Below are 25,632 nucleotides of genomic sequence, written 5' to 3' on the forward strand. Positions count from 1 at the left end.
TCTCTTCTTCTTTCCTCTGTTGTTACCTTTTTACTTCCCAACTACTACTGTTGATGTTCTTCCCTCTTTTCTCCCCTACTTCTAATGCTTTTCTCCCTTTCTCCTCCTGCTGCTACTTCTCTTCTCTACCATGCTGTTTTTCTTCCCTGCTACAAGCCTGCAACTGCTATAACTGTTGTTGCCTGTTGGAAAGTGCGTAAAATTTCCTGCATATCCAAAATAGTCCAGTACAGGCTGAAAATTAATTGAGACAGAATTGGCAATCCATTGTATCAATTTCTTGCTAAAATGGTCTATTGTACTGGTTTCTTGTTAAAATGGTACATTCGGCCAGCACCGGCTGGTATGGAACAAGATTCACATCCTTGGATGACTTGACGAACATCTAGAGAAAGAAATCAAGTGGCAGTATGAATCAAGCAAGACTCCAAGCTAGAAACCCTACAACATTCTCTTACTATCCATATGCAGATGCTTTAATCTTTCAATTATGGGATCCCAAAATCACAAGTTCCAAGGACTACTACCTAAAGCTTAAAGGTAGACCAAGTACATAATGGGTTGTACATTGTGCACAAGAATCTTAAATGCAGCTGGGTTTAGTTGAGGTAGGCAGCCTTACAACCCCCACTATTTTGTGGAGAGGCTGATTCCGCAAAGGGCAGGCCTTTTACTACTTCCACGCTCTAAAAACTGAGCCACCGTCTACAAAGCCATTATAAATATTCAGATCTAAGCAGAGAAGATACAATACGGGACACAAATACATATACAACAAGGAAAAGCAGACACTACAAAATTCTAAACAAGTAGGACAAACCAATAGATAAATACATAAATCAAACTTTTCCTTCAAGATTGGAAATTTAGGGATGTCTTCATCCTATTCTTGAAGTGTTGGGCAATGCTCCCATTATGTGCTGGATGGCCATCCAAGAAGTGTTGGCCAAGCATCCAAAAATTTTAGATTATGGACAAATTCAAGAAGGGTCAGATACGTGACTGGTATGTCTAAGAAGTATCAGTGTCCAACAAACATCCAACACAAACACAGCTCCTCTATAGAACCATGCTACTTAGTTCATCAAACAAAATCACTGAAGCAATTAGAAAGGAAGTTATTCGTTGACGGCTTAGAAATAAAACCACAGATAGACAACAGAAGCTAACATAAATCAGTAAATATTTTTACAAGAAAAATATGAAGCATACCTCACTCTCATTAAGATGTTGAAATGTCGCATTTCTGGTTCGTGTACTTCAGAATGACGATTCTCATTGATAAAATGCAGTAGATCCTGTTGACAAACATTTGAACCATATCAAATATCCAAAACAATTTCTAAATTCCATGAACTAATTTTACCCCCATGTAAATAGAAGTATACCAGAAATCAACATTCAAAGCATTGTAGGCCTTTTATTTGGTTGTGGTATACCTCTCACTAATTAGTTGCTAGTAAGCATAATAAACTAGATATAGACTATAGTTCTATGGCCACCAGAACTAAGTCAAAATAATACTATACAATCCATAAGGACCAGAGTTCTGAAATTAATCATAAAGCTTGAATGAAGAGAATGCAAAACAAAAAGAATTATCATGGGATGGGATGTAAGGAAGCTATGAAGCACAGGCACCTCTCCGGTGGTCATGTACTAGTGTTGACACATTGAACACAGACACATGCGGATGCACTCCAGACATGCTAGAGTCAGTTTCTTTTTTTTAGTCAGACACACTAGGAGCACACTATCTCATTTATTTATTTAATTAATTTTCATCGAAGTAGCATACCCAAGGTTAATCAATTTGATGAGAACAAATATTTGAAATAGAATAAATATATAATACTCAAATAAATGACATATAATAAATATATAAAATTATATGCCTGCATGTATCCCCCACATGTCATATCCTGCATTTTTTTGAAAATTTGTGTCTATGTCTATGTCCGTGCTTCTTAGAAAGGAAGCATGAATGCACTTCCAAAACTTAATTAATTGGCATAAAATTTAAAATAGAAACTAAAAATTAATTGGCATTATATCATTATTTGACTAGTTGCTAGTAAACACAACAAAGTAAATCCAACTCCGAGATCATTGAAATAAAGTAGACATATAAAAATGCTTCTTTGAACTCCAAAAACACCTGAGTTTTGAATTTTAATCTAGCAAACTTGAATGGAAACAATACAAACAAGAAAAATGGTCATGGGATGCAAGTAAGCATTGATGCAGTTCCAGAACTCGGTGCACAGTGCAGGGGAAGAGACAAACAACTAACTTGCAGTGCATCATCTTTTGACCAGGGCTAGAACATTGTAGACTAACCAAACAGTCATTCGTTAGTACCATTACCTGACACACACACACACAAAACAGATAAAGATAAAGAGACAAAGGAATAGGCAAAGAAAAGAAGGCACCAGTCAATTACTCGGAAGCATTTATGCAAATATAATTACCCATTATTCTTGTGAGAAAGATTTAACAAAATAATCTAACTACAGACCACAGTAACAAAGAACCAACTATGATTTTTCATCCCAGTAAGAGCTCATAAAAGTAGTTGTCATTGACAATCAGGTTTTACTGTTTTAATTTGACACTCAGCACAAATATTTTGTTATATACATATAGCATACACATTGTATGCATGTGACATGAGTGTTTAGATATACTACATACACTTATATATATCCATACCTTCAATGAGCACCATACGTCAGTTAACGAGAAAACAGCCAGCTTGACTCGAATTAGAAAACTGAATATCTGAGCATATATTTTCAATGCGCCTGGGGTCAAAACAATACTGACAGGCCAATCTACTCTGTAACCCAACCCTAAAAAATCAAACGAATCGACTCCTGCCATATTCACAACAAAATGAATGTTACACACCAAGCCAAACATTCCAAGTTTAAAAAGGAGGAAAAGAAATACAGCAAGGGAAAGCAAACACACAAACAAAGGGAGTTATTGCAACATTCCAAGTCAAACATTCCAAGTTTAAAAGAAATACACCAAGCCTAACATTCCAAATTTAAAAGATTTACCTATTGTTGATGTCGATAAAGGCATCATGCCATTCCCGTTACCCTTCATGTACACAAATAACCGATCCTTATAATGGTCTCTTTCACATGAAGACCTCTGAACTGACATCTCAAGTAACCCCTGAATTTCTGATACTTTCCGTTCTGCCTCTGTTACATACCATTTCTGGTTTCAAGATAAGAAACAAGATCAGAAGGAACCACAGTTTTAGCAAACCAAATAACTAAAGACATAACACATTAAAGTGGCTAGTCAAACATACATGATGCCAAAGAGACATTATAAACAAATCTGCCCAGTCTGCTAACTCCATAAAATGGTATCGACGCAATGCCAGCAAATGTTCTTGCAAATCAAATCCTTCTTCGAGTAATTTAATAGTCAACTTACTTACATACCGATATCTGGTACTGTTAAGAAAAAGGCATAACTGGCATCAATTGATTGCACTTCAAACTGGAATAAATTGAACATCAGAAACCACTTCTCAACTACAAATAAATTTTGAGGTATGATTTTGGCTGAAAAGAAAAGGACAAAGCAAAACTACTACTAGGCCACATAGTTGAGATGCATATTCACCCCAATAGGATCTTCTGGATTTCTTGCACCTCATTTTTCAAGAGGGCTGACCAATATCCAGGCTCCAAGAATGAGACAGGCATTTTAAAAGATGCTTGCTTGTAAAAATCAGTTACAACTCATATTTGTCTATTCCAAATCAAACAGTTGGAAGAGGAAACAAAGACAACCAAAACAATTTTATTTGTATTCATCAAGATTTGCGTTTTGAATTCATTGGTCTCTTTATTAGTTTGAAACTTTATATAATCAAAAATCAATCAGGTGATGCTTTTCGTCATTTTCACTCTCCACCCAAAAACCCAACCATAGGAAGGCTTTTTGAAGCATGTCAATATTTATGACTACCCCAACGAGAATCCTAATTATGAAGACATAAATCATAATAATCCTAATCATGAAGAGATAAATCATAAAACATTAGCCAGAGGAACTCAATGAAACTAAAATTCATTGTCAAAGTTATTTGTAATGCAATGACCCAGAGTCCAGATATAATCCCTAGTCATAATGGAGATATGCTTATTTAGTTTTTATTATTGATATTATCAGCACTATTATATGTTTTTCAACACTATTTGTCAATTTGTTCATTTTCAAAAGTTTGAAGCTATCTATAAGAGCATTATTTTTCAAAAGAAGCATTGTAAACACATATTTTTGCAACCATACATGTGCATTATCAGTTGCTCTCCACCTGAAAATTTGAGCATTAAGCATTATTTTAGCGGATGCATTGTTGTTGACAAAATTCCTTCTATCCATATTTAAGTATGCCAAAAAACCTCTATATTTTTCCACCCCAATAATTGAATTCATTGCGAGTAATATTCAATTTTCTTTTAAGAAAACAAAAACAAACCAAACTAGACCAACTAGGAACTTTCAAATGGGAATTAACATTCCCAAATGTGTTGCATGCCTCACTAGATATAGTGTCCCTGTCCATCAAAAGACATTCCATCCACTATAACACTGATCCTGTACTCTTCTTTTCTGGAAATGGCAACACATCTGCACCACTTTAATTGAATCTGCCTCACAAGAATCATCTCTCAACATAATCAGAATATGCATTCTTTATAATTGTGGAATATATATTCTAGGAACAGGTCCAAATCTGCTATTAAATTGTATATATTGACAGAGTACTTTGTTACATGGATTCTTCTATTTCCCCCAAGTACCCATGTCCACTGAATATGAAAGAGTAAGCTTGTGGGATGTGTCTGACGCTTTTACCCAATTTAGACACTTGGATCCTCTAATTTTTTTACAATGTATGAAGAAGAAGAAACTCAATTTGCTAATATGAAACATTTCCAACATCTTACATGGATGAGAGAGAAATTTCATATTTTTCCTAAATCTTATTTAATTTGAAGTACATTTCTACGTAATTTACTACTATCTTATCTAAGAATATTATACAATATGTAAGATATATGTGTCCATGACATGTCACCATACGAATATCTAGCATTTGGGTACATATCCCTGATGATTTTAGAGAGTAATCAAATTAAGGAATGATTAGGATAGGCATAGAATAATTACAAACTAATAACCCAAATAATAATATAATATGCTAACACTCCCCCTCAAGCTGGTGCGAAAATATCTCTCATGCCTAGCTTGCCTAATATGTCATGAAATGGCTTATTCCCAACTCCCTTGGTGAGAATGTCAGCAAGTTGTTCACTAGACTGCACAAAAGAAGTACAAATGGTGCCACTAGTGAGTTTCTCCTTAATGAAGTGGCAATCAATCTCAACATGCTTTGTCCTGTCATATCGAACCGAATTGTGAGTGATGTTGATAACGGTCTTATTATCACAGTATAACCGCATGGAGTCTGTCTGATCAATACCTAGATCACTCAACAATAACTTGATCCATAAAAGCTCACACACCCCTTGTGCCATAACTCTAAACTCAACTTCTGCACTTGACCTAACAACCACATTCTATTTTTTACTCCTCCAAGTAACTAGGTTGCCTCTAACAAAGGTGCAATACCCTGAAATCGATCTCCTATCAGTTACTGATCCAGCCCAGTCAGCATCTGTATAGGCTTCCACACGAGGATGATCATACTTTGAAAAATATAGACCCTTACCAGGAACAGACTTCAAGTACCTCAAGATTCTCATGACAGCCTCGAAGTGAATCTGATGAGAAGCATGCATAACTGGCTAACCACACTGACAGTAACAACAATATCAGGATGGGAGTGAGATAGATAAATGAACTTACCCACTAATCGTTGATAGCTCCCCCTATGAACAGCTTCTTCTCCTTCATCATCCCCCAATTTCTGATTGGGTTCCAGTGGACTGTCGCATGCCTTGCAGCCAAGCATTCCAGTTTCTTTCAACAAGTCAAGCACATTTTCTCTGTGAGATAAATATCTCATCCTTGAAGCGAGCAACTTCAATTCCCATAAAATACTTCAAGCTTCCCAAGTCTTTGATTTCAAACTCACCGGATAAATATTTCTTCAACAGAAGTATTTCCTCACTATCATTGCCTGTAAAAACTATGTTATCTACATAAACAATAAGTGTTGTAGTCTTACCACGTGAGGAATGTTTCACAAACAAGGTGTGATCTGCCTGACTCTGTTTGAAGTCATATTTAAGCATAGCCTGAATAAATCTCTCAAACCAAGCCCTTAGAGACTGTTTGCGACCATATAATGACTTCCGAAGCCTGCATACTTTGCCTTCTGTCTGATGATCCTCAAAACCAGGAGGAATGTCCATATATACCTCTTCTTCGAGGTCACAATGGAAAAAGACATTCTTGACATCAAATTGATAAAATGGCCAATCTAGATTAGCTGCTAGAGAGAGAAGTACTCTGACTGAATTCATCTTAGCCACGGGTGCAAAGGTCTCCTGAGAGTCAATGCCATATGTCTGAGTGAACCCTTTTGCCACAAGTCTTGCCTTGTAACGCTCAATAGAACTATCTGCTTTGTGTTTCACAGTATACACCCATTTGCATCCCACAGGTCGTTTGCCCGTAGGTATCTCAGTCAATTTTCAAGTGCCATTCTTCCTAAGTGCTTTCATTTCCTCAATCATGGCAAGTTTCCACTCAGAGGTAGCAAGAGCATCCTGAAAATGGTTAGGAATGCTAACAGAGGAAATATTTGACACAAACGCTCTGTATGAGGATGACAAATGAGAGTAGGACACAAAATGTGAGATAGGATGTTGAGTACAAGATCTCACTCCCTTTCTCTTGGCAATTGGAACATCAAGATCAATAGACTCGAGATTTAAAGTTACCTAGGCTCTCATTAAAAGCAGGAGATGGCAGTGGAGGAGCAGAAGTGGTCCCTTGTATCCAGTTAACTTTCTATCTGTCTTTGTCCTGGACATAAACTTGCCCTTCCCTATCCTTGTCCTTGGTGACATTGGGTCTGTAGTCCCAGTAGAAGAGATTGGTGCAAGAACAACTGGTTCCACCATAGGAATCACAGGACTCATTTCACACCAAGGCTCCCCCACAAGGGAGGACTGTGACACCGGAGAAAACAAGAAATAGGACTGAGACTCAAAGAAAGTAACATCCATGGACACAAACCACTTACGAGAAGAAGGGTGGTAACACGTATACCCTTTTTGAGTAGGAGAGTAACCAAGGAAAACACATTGAGGGAGTGAGGGTCTAGCTTACCACGAGTATGAGAGTGATTATAAACAAAACAGACACAACCAAATATTTTGGGAGGAATAGAAAACAATGACTGGGAACCTAGGAGGACTTGAAGAGGAGCTTGTTTTTGCAAGACCTGAGTAGGAAGACGATTAATAAGATGTGCAGCAGCGAGAACAGCGTCGCCCCAATAGGACCAACGCACACTCATAGAAAAACACATACACCGAGCCATGTCAAGAAGATGGCGATTATTGCGTTCTGCCACCCCATTTTGTTGAGGGGTATTGGTGCAAGAGGTCTAATGGATAATGCCATGAGTAAAAAAATATTGTCCTAGCTCAGAATCGATGTATTCCCCCCCATTATCAAAACGGAATCGTTTGACAGTGGCCCCAAACTGAATACAAATCATCTTATGAAAATTGCAAAACACATAGAAAACCTCACTCTTGTATTTCATGAGATACACCCAAGTAGTACAAGAAAAATCATCAATAAATGTAACAAACCATCGATGACTTTTTCACAGACATAACACGAGAGGGACCCCAAACATCAGAATGTATTAATGAAAAAGGAACTAAACTTTTATTAAAACTGGAAGCAAAAGAAACTCTGTGTTGTTTTCCAAGTTGACAAGACTCACAAAGAAACTCAGACACGTTATTATTTGCGAAACCAGATGGAAATAAATGCTTAAGTAAATAAAAAGAAGGATGCCCAAGACACCGATGCCACAACCATAAATCATCTGGGGTAGTAGGACTCGTGGTGGAAGAATAAGCAAGCTTGTCCGGTTGATCTAGGAAGTAAAAACCATTTTTTGCATTACTACTGCCAATCGTCCTCCTCGTGACAAGGTCCTGAAAAAGACAATGATTAGGAAAAAACATCACACTACAATTCAAATCCTGAGTAAGATGACTCAAGGATAACAGATTAACAGAAAAATTGGAAACATGGAGAACAGAAGATAGAGGTATGGTAGGAGTGACGTGGACTAAACCTTTCCCAGAAATGGAAGAAACAGTACCATCTGCAATCCTAACTTTGTCCTGACCTGAAGAGGGCTTATAGGCAGAGAAAAGATCAGAGGAGCCAGACATATGATCTGAGGCACTGGAATCAATAATCCAAGACCTTATGAGATAGGAAAACACAAGGAAAAGAGGCTAAGTTACCTGAGCGGGCAAATGATGAGGAAGATGTACTGAGAGCAGTAGAAGACCGGCGGTCCAACAATTGACGCAGAACATCCCCAAGCTCCTGAGTAACCATACTAGAGAGATCATCAGAAGCCAAGCCAACAGAAGCAAAATTAGAATCAAGTGTATCAACGGCACTAGACTGATGAGCCCCGGGATAGGAGCCACGTCCTCTAGACGGGCCTGACCGACCTCCTCTAGAACCAGACTGATCACCTCGACCCCCAAATGGAGTCCCATGAAACTTTCAACACGTCTCACGAGTATGCCGCGGCTTCTTACAATAATCACAGAATACAGACTCCTTGGCGGCAGACGGAGGGATGGGAGTCAGGCTGAGGCCATTTCGAGGGGTAGACAGTAATGCTAAGCGGTCAGAAGACAAGGGACATCATAATAGACCGGCGACTCTCCTTATTTTGTACATAGGCAAATGCCTCCTGAAGTGAAGGAAGAGTGTCCATACCTAGAACTCGACTCCTAACCTGATCATACTCCACATTTAGGCCAGTCAGAAATTTAAAAACCCATTCCTGTGCGATTAACTTCCTGTACCCGACAGAATTAGCAGTGCAAACAGGCTTATAGTCCTGCAGGTGATCAAGGCGTTTCCAGCCATTGGTGAGGAAGGTGAAGTACTGAAGAACAGTTTGCTCCCCTTGAATAGAGCTCTCAATAGAGCGGTGCACCTCAAATGCCTGTGAGAAATTCCCTTTGCGGGAATATGTGGCAGCCACAACATCCCAAACATCCTGAGCAGTCTCCATAGACAAGTAGCTCTCAACAATTTCTAGAACCATCGAATGAATAAGCCAACCCATAATCAAAGAATTGGTAATCTCCCATTGGTCATAACCCGAGTCAGTGGTACTAGGTGCCTATATTCTGCCATCAACATACCCCATCTTCCCTCTACTCTTCAAAAATATAGTCAAACTCTGAGACCATATTAGATAGTTCTGACCATTAAATAGAGAGGTGGTGATTTTCAGACTAGGGTTGGAGTTATCAAGCATGGTAGTAGGTATAATGGAACTCTCACTCCTAGGTGTTTGAGAGGTAGTGGACACACTGGTGAAATCTGCCATGGATACTATACTACCAAACCCGCAACAAAACTAGTGGCAATCACAAACCCAGAAGGTGGTGGTGGTGGAAGAAAAGACACAATGACCACTATAAAGGCATAACAAAATTAAGAAAACATAAAGTGTACTGTGTTTAAAATCAAACAGAGGCACTACACGACATATATGAGAGGTAAGACCAAACAGAGGTGATACTAGAGATGACTGAAGACGAGCGACGAATTGACAAAGTGACGAGTGACGACTGAAGTTGTTCAGGAGACGACGGCATAGGGGAAGTCGACTGAGGCAGAGGGGCTACCAAGAGCAGTCGATACCGACAGATGACCAACCCAGGTAAGTTCCGAACCCTAAAGTGATCTTTGTTGCTGAGTTCGACCAACAAGGGTGAGCCGAAACCCTAGACAGGCATCAACCCACCCAAAACTACGTGGGTCCTTCTCGGCTTGAGCCGAAGCCCCTCTAGGTGGAGTTAGCTTGAGCCAACAGAGAGAGAGGAACTGGCTCCGGTGGTGGCTGGTAGCTCCGGTGGTGAATAGGAACAGTATGGGTAGATGGATTTAGGTGTTAGGGTTTGGCTCTGATACTATGATGATTTTAGAGAGTAATCGGGAATGATTAGGATATCATCCCCTATTTATATTAATGAAGATTAATAATTACAAGGCAGCCCTAAGGCATAGAATAATTACAAACTAATAATCCAAATAATAATATAATATGCTAACAATCCGAATATCCTAAGATTTAGGTTTATGAAGGTCTGATGTTTGGACATGCACCCGCACAACCACCTAATACTCGTACCTAAGTCTAGATTACATAGTATATCCATTAACATCTCAACTTATATGTATCGTAAACATTTAAAGTATAGTCACTATTACCCATTTTATGAACAACATCCTCCTCAACGGCTCAACCTCACCCTACCATAAATCAACCAGAATAATTAAAGAGCTCCCCACAATCATTGATATCGAGCAAAGCCATCCAAGTTTGTTTTTACTACTTTGAGTACATGCAATAAGGTTCGGTACTACTTTGAAAACCTCTACATTCCAATAGGCGCTTCATGCAAAGTGTCAAATATAGTAAAAACCCACAAATGGAAATAATGGTACTACTTTGAAAACCTCTACATTCCAATATTGGCCCTTCATACGAAGTGTCAAATATAGTAAAAACCCACAAATGGAAATGCTTGCTAGTACATAATTATACTTTTGCGTAATTACAGTTTGTTCCAAAATACTAGGCAGTCATATATTTTAGTGGTCTGCTTCTCACAGGGCAATTCATGCGTAGATTTTCATCAGGAATGACACCAAGCATATATTGAAGTTTGCATCAGGAATGACACCAAGGAGAGAACTTACAAATTTATAAACTAAATTAGTAAATAGAACAGGTAAGCACAGGTTATATGATTAATAAATATTGGCTGTCTCTAGAACAAAGTATAAGGATACTGAAGCAATATTTCTTGCAAGAGGCATTTCTCAATAACAAAATCAAGTGGCATCTCAAATAGAGCAGCCAAACTGTTCCTGTGATCTCTGGAACTAAAATTGTGGGCATTATCTGAACAACTGAGCATACTCTGCCAACCACTTCCACCAGAAACATTTTCTAGAATCACATCTTCTTTCTTGTCATTCTTTGATTCCAAAGTCAAATTAACATGAGCAAACTCAGTCTTATCGATCAAGATCTCATGACCATCATAGCCTTCTTTATTGTGGTGATTGCTCTTACAAGTTGCAGCAGAAGCATTGGAGTTCTTGAAAATCATAGGGTCAGCTTCAAATTGACATCTGGGACTGGGAACTAAGTTTTCCACATATACCTTATATGGGTCTTTTACAGACGAAAAATCAAAGCAAGGAAAAGGTTCTGTACGGTCTCTGCACCATCTCTCTCCACGCCTACTCATCAGCTCATTTTTTGACAATAATGGGTTCATACTGAGAAGATTGGAATGGTAATTGAGCTTCAATGGTTGCAAAGTAAATGAACTGGATGAAGCACAAGTTCTATTTGGAAGTTGACCGTTATCATTGGTTTCCTCTGCTAAAGAGTTTTCAGTGAGAATCATATTGCTCAAATATGGTGCACCCTCCTTCAAGACTCCTGTGTTTCTAGTACTAGCCTTTAACCCATGCTCAGAAGGATGGGACCTTGTGTCATGTCTAGGCCTTCTGTCAACAAAAAAAGGATTTTTCACAAGGCCACTAAACAGCAAGCCTGTATCAAACTGACTCTCTGTGTATTGAGTTTCAGATAACCATGACCAGTTTGGCTTCCCGGAATCCAGACACACAGGATTCTCACTCAAATTTGTTTCTCTACGACAAGGATGTACAGAATGGTCATCTAGATCTGTTCTTTCATAAATTTCACATGAATCAGCTTCAATGTGGTTTGACGTGTCCCTTTCGGAAGGTTTTTGAGATAAATTATGAATGGAAGTTCTTGACAATAAGTTTAAAGCAGATAAATAATTTTGTTCAAATACAACCAAACTATTAGGAAGCTGAATCAACTGCACAGACTCATTTTTCTCTTCAGAGCCATTTAAAGATGAACATTCTGATGATTCCAACTGATCCTCCACATAAGAGAACTCATCTGTCGTGCTAGAAGCCTCAGACTCCATAGTGTTAAAAGCCCTGGTAATCAAGAAAATTCAAATCATGAAGAAGCGAGAAGCATAGAAAATACCTATAGGAGGCTAAACAAATGGGTGAAGGAAACAAATACAGCAATGTCAATGAATACTAAGTTATTAGCAGCATTTGCTTGTTAGATCACCACAAATCTGAAAGCTCAAATAAAGGGACCCAACAATGCGTAACAAACTCTCCAACAACACCCTCCCTCAAGTGCAACTCTGTCTCGCACATGGAGATGCAATCATCCAAACATAGAGAGTAACATAAAGCAAATAGGGAACAAACGCAAACAGAGCAACTTGAACACAAGACCTCCCCCAACTTGAGCGCCGATACCATGTTAGATCAACACCAGTTCAAAAGCTTAAGTTGTTAGGAAAGGTGCCCAAAAATGCATTTCAGGCTCTCCACAATATTGATTTTGAATGAGTGGGCAAACTTCAAATATGCAAGTGAAACAAATATTACAAAACATGCATATGTGTGCACGAGGGGAGAGAGAGAGAGCTTACACATCCAAATCTGTTTTATCTGTTGAAGGAAAAATGAAACTGCCATCCTTCATAAATGAAATTGGGTTGTTCAGATTCCCTCCATTGTTATTTACAAAGACTGGTACACTGTCATCTGCAACTACCTGGGAAAGCATATACAGCAAGAAATTAAACGGACGCTCAGAAATCAGACAAATGCTAGCAACAAAACTTGCTAAAGATTAGGTTAGCCGTTAGAAATAATTATTGCTTGACAATGAAACGGACTTTTGCTGTCATTCTACAAACATAATACAAAAACAGCCATTCTTCCAATTCCCGTTTCTAGTTGGACAAACAACTCAAATTAACTAGCACATTTCACCTCCAAATCAAATTATCAATGGTGAGAATCTTCTCATTGACTTGCATTCCACAAACAAACAAATAAAATAATTTTTTCGTAAAAAAGAAAAAGACTCCTTAGAATGAAACCTACCAAATCCATTTCCAAGGAAAACAAAGATTCTCTAATTCCCATTAAAGCACCACAGGCTTTTGAAAGTTCCTTTTTCAGAGTTTAACCCTCTCATAGCATCCTATCTCTCTTCTATGCTCGGCACATTATATAAATGGCGCAGGAACTAAAAGGAGAAAACATGTATAGAAGTCACTACTCACTAGCTTTTAGCTTAGTGATATTTGGTAATTTTTCAGTTACGGCTGCTTGGTTGGTTATGGGTCTTTTGTTCCTATTTTTATATATAAATAGGTCTTTTGTTTCTTGTCCTTCGTTAGTACTTTTTAGATCCTTAATTAGGATTATAAGTCTTTATAGACGTTTAGAAAATCATGTTTGCTAAAAAAAATTATTTTGGGGAATTTTGATATTTCATTAGTTACTGTTTTGGTTAGAATTTCCTACTTTTAGAGTGTTAAAATTCACCTACTACACATCTACCACTACCACCTACTACACACTCACCTACTTCACCTACTCTCCACCTACTCCTCACCTACTCCATACCTACTACACACTCGCCTATTCTCTTCCCACATCCTCTCTTCTATATATAGGAATTATGAATCATTGTAATATAAATCAACACACATCAATCAATAATACATCAATCATAACATGGTATCAGAGCAGGTTTAGAACCTAATATTTTCGCTTCCCCGGCGGGCGGCAACCTCACCTTAGCTGCCCGCCGGACCTCAACCTAATCCGCTATAATTTTCTACACATACCTTGAAATTTCTTCTATTTCACCACCAATTTTCTTCCTTGAAGCTTCCTCTGTTCTCGGCCCATCCCAGTTGAAACTTCCCAATTTCTCTTCACTCTCATTTTCTCTCCTCTCAGTTGCTCAGCTCACTGACGGCGGCTCTCTCACTTCCTTCGGTCTCTGCTCACGGTTTTGAAAGAAACTACATCATTATCTTGCAATGGCAGTCTCATTTTCTGGTGTTAACTCACAATCTGGCCTCAAGACGCTCGATGCGTACCTCCTGACACGGAGTTACATCACAGGATATCAAGCCTCAAAGGATGATATCACTCTGCACGCAGCTCTTTCAAAACCTCCACCATCTGAATTCGTGAATGCATCTCGGTGGTACAATCACATTGAAGCTCTTCTTAGAATTTCTGGTGTTTCTGGGGAAGGTTGTGGTGTCCACCTCAACAAACTTCACTCATTCCCTTCGTCAAACAAGTGGTCTAAAAAAAAAAAAGTGCGATCCAAAAAAAAAAAAAACAAAAAAAAAAAAAAAACAACCTGCCGACCTCAACAGGAAGCATGGGAGCTTCCCCATATCTCTAGCCACTTTTTATTTATTTTATAATAATAATACTAATTCTTATTATTTTCTCTCCACTCAAAGACATCCCCCACTTTGTCACCTTTCCCACCATTTCGTCTGATGACTGAAGGAGACAGCACATGGAGGGGACACACACAGCAGCACATAGTCCAAACCCATTTTCTTTTCTTCTTTTCTTTCTTTATTTATTTCTTTCTTTTCATTCCTTTATTACATCTATACCCATATCCATCATGTTGTTCCCCACTTTCTTTATTATATATATATATATATATATTTTTTTTATTATTATTATATTATATTAAAAAAAAAACAAAAACAAAAACAAAAAAAATAAAAACAAAAACAAAAAAAATTAAAAAAAAAACAAAAAAAATAAAAAACATCATCATCTCTCCTCCGTTTGATTTCCAACTCCATTATTTTTATTTATTTTCTCCAAACCACTTTCCTTATTTCCCCCATCTTTCATTTTTGATTTCAAATATATTTTTCTTATTTTTTCTTTATTTTTCTTTCACATTATTTTTAATCTTTTTCCAATTCCATTCATACCCTATAGCTTTGCACACCAAACCATATTTTATTCATCTCCGGGATCCACCCCGATCACAATTTTTCACAAAAAAAAAAAAAAAACAAAAACAAACAAAAAAAAACAAAAAAAAAAAAAACACAACACCAACAGCTTTGTTTTCTTTTCTGCAGCCGGCCACCAATCGACCTCACTTCTTCGCCTATTCCGCCGGTCTTTTCTTCTTGCCTCCGTCCTGGGAGGCCCTTGCCTATGCTGCCTCCGTGTTTCCCACGCCACCGAGCACGTTCACTCCCCGCTGCTCCTCCACTGCAGCATATGGCAGATCTCCAAATCGGAACATCACGGTGGCCTTCCGCTTCAGCTCCTTATTTTCCGCCTTTAGCACACTTATCTCTGCTCGCGCATCCTTATACATGCGCTGGAGCAGAGCCAGTTGGACGTTTAACTGCTGCACCTCATTTGTCCTACTCTGCAGCCGGTGCGACAAATTTGTGACCGCAGTCATGGTTTCCACACATGACTTCAATGTATACTGATTGGCTTCAATATCCGTTTGCACTGCCATTTTTTGCTCCACCGACCGCATCGGAAAGTTCAACGGAGCAAAACCAGAGGTGTTTGGTTGAGATTCACGGGCCACCGCACCAGTTATCTCTCCTGTTGACTCGTTGAGATCGGGAAAGAGAGTGAGCAGACTACGGGAAGAAGAGGCCATATTCTGGATAGCTGAACGGGAAGAAGAGGCCATGTTTTTGGGTTGCTAAGTGTTTCAGAAACGCAGCGATTACCGATTGGTACTGTCAGACAGGGTTGGTTACAGAGTGTTTCAAGATTTGCAGTTCTTAGAGACAAGCTCTCCGAAAATGCAGACTCTCCGAGAAGACAGAGGTTTCAACTGGTTTGTTATGCTTCCAAGCCTCAGCCTCCGCTTCGGTTTATAAAGACCATGACGAAGAGGCCAACACGCGCTCTGTCGGTCACGTGCATCGCCGCGTGTCTGGCGCGCCTTTTGATGGCTCGACGCTTTCTGTCGGGCACGACTTTTGATGAAGTGGGCGCGCCTTTTGATGGCACGCCTTTTTATGGATTGGGCACGCTTTTGATGGCACGTCTTTTTTTGACCGATTGGGCACACCTTTTGAGGATGCGACTTTTTAGGGGTCCGACAAGACTCTGTAAACTGTCCCGACATTGATTCCGGTTAGCTCCTTCATGGGTCCGACAAGACTCTGTAAACTGTCCCGACATTGATTCCGGTTAGCTCCTTCATGGGTCCGACAAGACTCTGTAAACTGTCCCGACATTGATTCCGATTAGTTTCTACAAGGGTCCAGCAAGACTCTGTAAACTGTCACAACAACTGTCACAACATTGTCTGCTACAACGGTCCGACATAACCCCATAAACTGTCTTCTACATCGGTCTGACACCGCCATCCAGTGTCCTCTACACCGTTATGACACCACCATACAGTGTCCTCTACAACGTTATGACACCCCCATACAGTGTCCTCTACAACGTTATGACACCACCATCCAGTGTCTTCACCAATGGTCTGACACGACCATACAGTGTCTCCTATCCTCTTTTATTTTTATGTATTTTCTTATTTTGTTACTCTCTCCAAACTCAAGTTGGTTAGTTCCTATCCCCCTTGAGTTTGCGGGGGGCTGTTAAAATTCACCTACTACACACCTACCACTACCACCTACTACACACTCACCTACTTCACCTACTCTCCACCTACTCCTCACCTACTCCATACCTACTACACACTCGCCTATTCTCTTCCCACATCCTCTCTTCTATATATAGGAATCATGAATCATTGTAATATAAATCAATACACATCAATCAATAATACATCAATCTTAACATAGAGCTTTACCCCAAGTTGGTCAACAGTGTTGTTCAAAAAAGTTGGCTAATTTTATTTATAATATAAAATAAAATATTCCCATTACCTACTGTTGTAGACTCGGGCTGCAGTCCAAACATATTGTTTGTTGAGAGACTATCTGTTTTGCTGGAATTTCTGTCATTATATCTTTTTTCATATCTTGAGGGTTTCCTATCATGTATATCTATGTAGAGGGTCCCTTTCTACAACACAAACCTATTAGTTAAAGGTGAGAGTGAAACTCTTCTAAAATTTTGGGTGTGGATCAAACAACCCTTTTGGAGTAGGGTTCTTATTTCTCTCATGTACTTCTCTGATTGGCTAGAGTTCTTTATTTAAAATATGTATGCAGAGCTTCAATTTTCAAAATCCGAATAAACGGTTGACAACCATGGATTTACAAACTCTATCCTTATTCCCCTGTTCTATTCCTAAGCCCACCACTTTACCCTTGCACAAAAATATTGGGTTGTCCTTGCATCAAAACACCCACCTACTCAACCTCCCAACATTGCCTACTTCTCTAAAAGCAAGATATCCCAAAAAAATGTCGTCCTCCTTCCACACATAATCCACCATCAAACTTCCTTATCCTCCCACAATCTGAAAAATTGCACAGAGATCCCCTTCCAACTACTACTTGGTATGCCCCAAAAGCACAACCCAAACCTACAGAATACCCAAAGCCATCTACCATAAGATGATAGGTGCCATTTGCTGCAACTTAAATACGTGTATTATATTATATATGCATAACCCTCATTTTTGGGTTCTTTCAACTATACTGTACATGAAAATAATTTTAAAAAATATGCCGTTTTGTGCACTATGCCATCAGTTCAATGGTAAAAACCTTCACCCAATAACTTTAAAGTTATGGATTCAAGTCACAGGTCAACCACTTTGCGCACTATGCCAAAGGTTAGGTGTGTATCCAATCTTTCCCCTCCCAAACACACATTAATGTGTACTAATTGGGCGTTGTTTTTAAGCCGTTTTGTAGAATGAGGCCTTGGAATCTTGAAGCTGGTGTTTTCATCCAATTTAGGAGAAATTTATTGGAAATCAAATTATGTGTTTTATAGGGTTTTAATACTTAAATGAAGTATGAATTGTACCGATACGGGTACTAGATTTATTGGGCTTGTTTGGCTTGTTTTTGGGAGAGTTGTTTTTGAAAAAAATTTGGGAGAGTTGTTTTAGAAATTTTTTTGGTTTGTTTGGTTGTATATTTTGAAAGTAGTTTTAGAGTTTGGAAGTTTGGGATGATTTGATATTTTGTTGTAATTGAGTAGATGTGTGTGAGAGAAAAAGTGATTGAGAAGGAGAGAGGAGAGAGAAAAAGTGATTGATTGATGTGTAAGAGAGAGAAAGTGATTTTGAAAATTTTTTGAGAAAAATCTCAAACCAAACAATTTTTTGGAAATTTTTTTTCTAAAATTCATCTCTAAAACTCAAACCAAACATACCCATTAACTTTTGTGTATGGAAGGACTTCTAAAAAATTAAAATCTGGAGGGAAAAAAAAAAACAATTTCCACTACTTCACAAATTATAAGGGCAAAAAGGACAATTACACAGCAAAAGGCTACTTTACAACTAACTCTAACAAACACTACTCTATTGCTCAAATTCATAATTACACAGCATTGCACCAAACAATTTAACAGCTTCTGCTCAAAACAAAAATCTAATCTGTTTCCAACCACTGCAGCAAATAGGGCCACAGTGAACAATGAATATTGATTAAAGCATTGCAGACATAAGCACATAACATAACTGAAGAGTACAGAATTACAACTTCATGCAAACACCATGTTTCCCAGTGCTATAGATTATTACAAAAAAATGGTAATTTAACTTTATCAAGCAGCACAGTGACATTTTTTTTGATCAGGAACAAACAAAGATATATTAAGGCTCAAGGCCAAGAAAAAAGAGGATAAGGCATCCTCTAACAAGAGAGATGGAAAAAACCAAAAAGAGAAAAAAGAAAATACAAAAATACCAAACTCAAAACTACTACACAGAACAAACAATAAAAAAGTAAGCACATATTTTACAATTAATTACTATTAATAAAAAAGTAAGCAGCACAGTAACATAAAGAGACAAACAATAAAAAAGTAACTGCTTCCTGGAAGTAAGCACATATTTTACTATTAATTAATATAAAAATCAGAAAAAACAATAAACATTGAAGAACAGTGGACCCTTATGATGCAAATACCTGTTGATATCTGATTTCTAACTTTGTTAAAATGGTGTCAAGTTTTTCCAGCATCCTTTTGTAATAATCGTTCCTTGCAAGTACCATAGCTTCTATGCTTCCTTGATTAAAAGTCAATGGAGATGCATAATATGGATGATCACTTGAGAAACCACTCCAGCAGGGAAGGATATCCTCATAAGTATGATTTACGGTGCCAATATGACTACATAATTCAAGCAACTTCATTAGTACTTGAAGCTGCTGACCAGCTCTTACAAGAGGAATTGAGAAATCTTTCAGAAAACAAGGAACAGCAACTCCATCTCGCTCCTGACACGGAAAATTTCAAGATTGTGAGGGAAATCCTGAGGGGGAAGCTAAAAGTAAATTACACAGAAAACAACCTCTGGATTGGAAAGTGAAAATACAATTGATAGCATTACCCTAATAGTAGCTAATCGGATGTCACTAAAGCTTCCAGCTTTACCAGGTGGATAAGGTGTATTTTCGACATATTCCATTACAAATTCTTTATAAGGATCACTAATCTTGGCTTTGTAAATCCATGATCTAATAAATTCACAATATGGTTCGCATGAACAGAGAAAGAGAAACTTGAGGAGAGCAGTGTGGGCAGGATCAGCAACCTACAAAGTTAAATGTCAAAAACACAGATTAGCGGAACCTCAAAAATGTTACAGAAAGGAACATATATAATCAAAAGCTATAAACATCAGATACAGCCTTTAAGAGATCAATATAAAAGTTCCACTAACACAAATTTTCAATCACCGGAGAAAAATTAGTATTCTTGAGGTCAAGAATATTATATCTGTGCCATCACGCAATATGTACATACTTGTCCTTTTTTTTATTTACAAAGATGGAAAGGTAACAGCATAGCTTTTGACTCTCACAAATGCATGTCCAGATGTCCTCGAAGCGAGACAACATTATAACATTGTAGATTTTGTCCACTTGGTTATTGCTCTCACCTATATATTTCTGCTACCTAGAAGGAAGGAGAAGATTTTAGCAAACATGAAGTTTACGAGTGAACAATCCACATTGCATGAAGGATATTGACATGAAATGATTATTAACATAAAGCTAGCAATGAAAACATAAAATAATAAGTTGAAAAGCACAATAAAGTGACTAATTGAATCATCAACAGTAGATAAAGAAAGTGGAAGAAACAACAAAAAAATTTAATAATGGTGAGTTTCTGACCCGTAGTTGTGTATACAAATAAGTGAGCAGATCTCCACCTCTTGGGAACTTATGAAACTCTAAATTTGCTTTGGCAATTAAACCCTCAAAAGAGGATACTGAAAAGCAAAGAGCTATATTATGAATATTGCAGATATTTCCAATAGCTTCAATCTGACTTCTCAATTCCTTTGTGTGGAGGTAAACCTCCAATAGGGTAACTTCAACAGTCTTTGATGAACGTCTTAAACCCACTGATGCAAAAAGTGTATCCAGTGTGCATATGTAACCTTCTAAAACCTTCTGCACAGCAACAGAAAATGCCTGATTAACAAGACTGTATGGGTGGTGTTCTCCCCCTTCACCCTTGCGATCATTATGATTTTCCTCTGCTTCTGAATTCATAAGTTTACTGCAACTCAAACTTTCATCAAAATTAAAATTTTTAAAATGATCCACAAATTTATGGAGAATAAAGACTACACAACCCGAGCGGCCTATGGATTTGAGTATCTTTCCCAAAGCAAGAGTGCTTGACGACCGTTTCCATAAACTGGGAATTCGATGGAATGTTCTGTCAGCTGGATCAGAACAGAATGCTGCACAGAGATTTTCAATGGTTATGAGAGCTGATTCTATACCTTGCAGTGCATTCATTGCCAATCTCACCAAACTTGCCTCCTGCAACCAAAAAAACAAGCTAGAATGAGATACGAACAGAACTAAGTACCACAATAAATATGAATGGAACAGTGACAAGTTAAAGAGAAAACCAGTAGAGAAGAAGAAAAAAGAAAATCATCTGGAATTATTTTGTCAAGTGCAATGGTGGTGTAGGAACTTTGTCCTTTATAGTACTAGCAATGACCAAAACAATGTGGACTTCACTATTTCAAGAGTTAATACTAGCTAGATCTTACAAAAATACTGCCACTGAATTGGACCTTTTAGTTGTCCCAAAAAAAGAATTAGTCCATTTTAAAATAATCCCACTTAAGAATTAGACAATTAGATGTCCTTCCAGTGCAACAATGAATCAACTCCAAAATCTACAAATATTATTGCTTTTATGAAAAGTTAAATTCGTAATTTCTTTTTAAACATAGAATTACCTAATCAAAAGTGAGAAGATTCAAGATCTGTCTAAGTCGGCACGTACAATAATTTGAATTACTTCATCTACAAATCCAGTTATTTTGAATTCACTAATACACAATAGAGAAATTCAAGCAATAAGGCAAAACCTACAACCAAACAAACCCATAATCATTGTTGTGATTTCAGAAGAAGGCCATATTTCAAAATTCAAACATACTGGTGGACTATAAAGCTCACAAGGGTTGAGATGGTGAGTTGCCCACAAACATATAATTCCAAAGGAAATTCAGATATATATATATATATAATAATACTAAAAAAAAATCAAAGCACAAGTCTTGGCTAGAGAGCTGTTTATTAATAGTTTTGTATAGTTGGTTGGAAAGGAGGGCGGTTCCGGATTTGTTTGTTTTCTTAGATTTCTTAGATGCTGTTATTGGTTAGGTGTTGTTAGTGTTTTCCCCGTTCCTGGGCTTTTTTTGTATTCTTTTGCATCATCTTAATGCTCTCTCAATAAAGTTTGATTATTTATCAAAAAAAAAAAATATCAAAGCACAACCACCATGTAGCCCCCTAGTACAACTTGATATACCACAAGTACCTGAGCACCCGTGCATTCGCCTTCCAATGATTGGCATTGGGATTACTTATGTATCTACTAATAACTCAGAAACAACTCTATCAAGGCTTAAATGAACTTCAAAATCACATAATCACAGAAATTACAACTGGAAAAACAAAATCAAATCTTTCTTCAAAGTGAATGGAACTGTATGAAGCTGGATTTTCAGTTTTTTTTTTAAACATAATATAGTACTGAATAAAATCTTTCAAAACCAGAGCTTCATGGTATTTTCCCCACATTGACTGTTAATTCACCTTAAATTTCTAGGTTTTACACACACACACACAAATATATGTATATATAGATGAATGGAGAGATATGAATAAGCTGCATAGCATTCATACAAAAAGTGAACCAAATTGTGAGAGAATCGATAACATGTGCAGAATCAGAGAACTTGATGGAACTTTCCCCGACAATGACCAATAATTTACTTGCATTTCCATGTTTTACCGCCCCCCCCCCCCCAACACACACACACATTACTACATATAGATCAAAAGAATTGAATTGTAAAAGAATTGAAGCAGAAGAATCAAAATAATACTGAACTACTTACAGAGACAATGGGAGTGTCGTAAAGAGGTGTAGAGAGAGAAGACTGAGAGGTTGAATTGTTGGAGTGAGAGAAACCACTCTCGGAAGGAATCGATTCCCAAGGTCTAGGCGGAAGCCATGGATCTTCCAGCTTCAGCTTCTCGAACAGTGAGGCGAAGTTCGTGTCGACCGCCATTGGAAGATCTGCAGAGACTTTCCAACTTTCGAATTGAAATTGATCACTCTCTCTCTCTCTCTCCCCCTTCAAATCAAGTTCTAGAAATCCCCAATTCTTGTGTTCGCCGATTGTTCTTGAGAGAGAAAGTAGTATTCTGATCCCAAATTCAAACACATTGAAAGCTAGAGACAGAGAGAGAGTTAAGGACGAAGAAATACTGAGATGGAGGTCGGACGAACCGGACGGAACAACTTAGAAAAAGGTCACCAAATAATTATTTCCCTCCTTTTCTTATAGCTTCTTCTTTTTTTTTAACAATAAATTTTGTTCAAATTTTAAAATATTAATTTTGAAACTCAAAAACTGTTTTGAGTAAATAATATTCGGTTTGGTTTCAATTTTTTTAATTTAATTTTTTAGAATTGAGTTTTTTATCTTTTATATTTTTTGTTTTTAGTGAATATTTTAAAAATTTTAAACATTTTTTTTACTTTTTTTATACACCTTACTTAGATGTATCTAAATAGTAAATATTTGTGAAAAAATATTTTTAAAATTAATAAATACACAAAAATTTGAAAAATGTACTCAATTTTTATATTTTTTATTGTATTTTTGATATTTAGTAAATTTTTTAAATATTTTTTTCACAAATATTATAATTTTTAAGTGTATTTATATTAGGTCTGTTTAAAAAATAAAAATAAAAAATTGCTTAGAATATTAAAAAAAATTCATTGAAAACTAAAAAAATATGGAAAATAAAAAAGTAAAATTTTCTTAAATGTGTTTTTTAGAAACCAAAACCAAACAAGCTGATTATTTTTATAATAATAATTCTTTGATTGATTTTGAAATTCAAAAAATATTTTTGAAACTTTTTTTAGAAAAAATTAGTTTAAGGTCCCTCTCCCATTTTTAGTAATGGGAGAGATCCACAATATTATTTTATGATATCTTAGGTCCCTCACCTATCCTCATATATCTCACTCATCTAAAATGAGTTCCATTGAACCCTAACACCTATTTTTTTATTTTATCTCCTCTCTTCCTCTTTTCCTCTCTCTCATCTCTGCATCTCTTTCTCTCTCTAAAATCTCTAATTCTCTCTCTCTCTCTCGTCTCCCAATCTCATGATTTTCTCAACCCATAAAGAAAGAGAAAGTGTAGTCGTTTCTATAGTGAAAGTTTGTGAGTTTGTCTCTAGAAGAGATCGGCTACTTCGCCTTCTTGAAATCGCCGTAGATCTTCATTACTTTCGATTTCGTCTTCATGAAATTTCAAAACACAAAAATTTGTAAAATTTCTCTGGTTTGAAATTTCATTGTTTTTAAAAAGTGTTGGGGCATGAATTGATAGTTATGATCACACTTCCATTGTTTACAATTGCCAATACACAACAGCAGTGGAGGTTGTTATTGCAGTTTCTCAAGTTTGGAAGCAAAAACTAGTTTGTGAGAGTACATCTCTGTTTTTGGCCAATTGTCTGTATATATATGTGTGTGTGCTCATGGTAATTGTGTGTTATTCATGATAGTAGGGGTGGTTAGACCTCAAAGCTCATATGAGATTATATTACTGGTACTAAAAGGCACCCTAGTACTACAAGCAAAAATTTATCTATGTTTGAAATTTTTTGGTTTGCTCAATTTCATTGATTTTCTCTGTATTTACAAAATTTTTCTAGGTTAAAATTTGTTTGATTGGCTCACAAATTTCTATGGTTTGGTTAAAACAATTTCCTTTGGTTTAAAATTGTGAACAAAGTCAGAGAAATTTGAATTCTCTATGAACAAAGCCAAAGAAATTTATGAACAAAACAAGAGAAATTTCAATTTTTTTTGGATTTCTCTGGCTTGAACTCAGAAAAATTTCAATTTTCTCTAAATCCTCTCCCTCCCTCCCTCTCTTTCCTCTTTCTCTCTCTCTAAAGCCATTAACAATGGAAGGTGTGAATTTCAATATCTCTTTTTCCTCTCTATAAATACTACCTTGCTTTCTTGACACCCATCTTGTTCACACACTAAGTAAAGAACCCAAAAAGGGAAGAAAAAAAAAAAAAAAAGATTCAGAACCAATGCCCTTTGTTTTGCCCTCTGCTCTGTTTCTTGTTTTTCTTTATGTGCAATTTTGATTCTAAATCCAAATGTCTAACAACCCATATCATCAGGACATGGAAACAATGCCAATTCACTTTGATTTTCTCAAGAAATTCAAGCGTTTGAGATTGTTCGAGCCCTCTTTGGACGTTCTAGGATTCTTTATTGTATCTGTATGTGTCATATGTTGCTTCTTTACTTGGATTACAATGCTATGGCAAAAAGGTTTCCAATTTCAACAGGGTCTGAGGAGTTTGTGTTGCTGAAATTTAATAGGTTTGTTGAGGATTGAAGGGTTGAGTGCTTGAGTGAAAATGGTGGTGGGTGTGATGTGTTTGATAGTGATTAGGTTTGGGATAAGATATACATATTGTATCAATCAAGAGATTGTAGGTTTGTGTATCAATCAAGCTAGAGAAATTTCAATTATCTGTGAACAAAGTCAAATTTCCCTGGATTTTTCTGATTTGAACTTAGAGAAATTTCAATTTTCTCTGCTTTGAACCCAAAATTTCTCAGGGACCAGAGAAATTCTCTAAATCGAATTTTCTCTAGATCAATGTTGAGGGACCTTAGACATTATAAAAAATATTGGGTGTCATTCATGGTATAAAATCTTAATACCAGGGACCCTAAAAAAAATCA

The 25,632-nt window shown here is 37.1% G+C and overlaps 1 protein-coding gene across 2 annotated transcripts in view; it reads right to left on the minus strand.

Moving 5' to 3' along the window:
• LOC145788585 (uncharacterized) overlaps positions 1-23,157 on the minus strand; it is a 39,969-nt gene extending 16,812 nt beyond the window's left edge. The window contains exons 1-10 of one of the 2 annotated variants that reach the window (XM_082910960.1): positions 22,733-23,157; positions 20,472-21,131; positions 19,682-19,885; positions 19,257-19,568; positions 12,801-12,925; positions 11,086-12,285; positions 3,332-3,473; positions 3,069-3,234; positions 2,716-2,879; positions 1,213-1,298 (exon numbers count right to left, since the gene is read on the minus strand). In XM_082910960.1, the coding sequence (XP_082767086.1) occupies positions 1,213-1,298; positions 2,716-2,879; positions 3,069-3,234; positions 3,332-3,473; positions 11,086-12,285; positions 12,801-12,925; positions 19,257-19,568; positions 19,682-19,885; positions 20,472-21,131; positions 22,733-22,906 (3,233 nt within the window). In that variant the 5' untranslated portion in view covers positions 22,907-23,157. Of the gene's footprint in view, positions 1-1,212; positions 1,299-2,715; positions 2,880-3,068; positions 3,235-3,331; positions 3,480-11,085; positions 12,286-12,800; positions 12,926-19,256; positions 19,569-19,681; positions 19,886-20,471; positions 21,132-22,732 lie in introns of both variants that reach the window. The other variant, XM_082910961.1, reaches the window with a different exon arrangement.
• Between the last annotated feature and the right edge of the window lie 2,475 nt (positions 23,158-25,632).

Source organism: Camellia sinensis, unplaced genomic scaffold (genome assembly GCF_055761805.1).
Source record: "Camellia sinensis isolate YWXY unplaced genomic scaffold, ASM5576180v1 Unanchor1, whole genome shotgun sequence".
In the NCBI taxonomy this organism is placed as follows: Eukaryota; Viridiplantae; Streptophyta; class Magnoliopsida; order Ericales; family Theaceae; genus Camellia; species Camellia sinensis.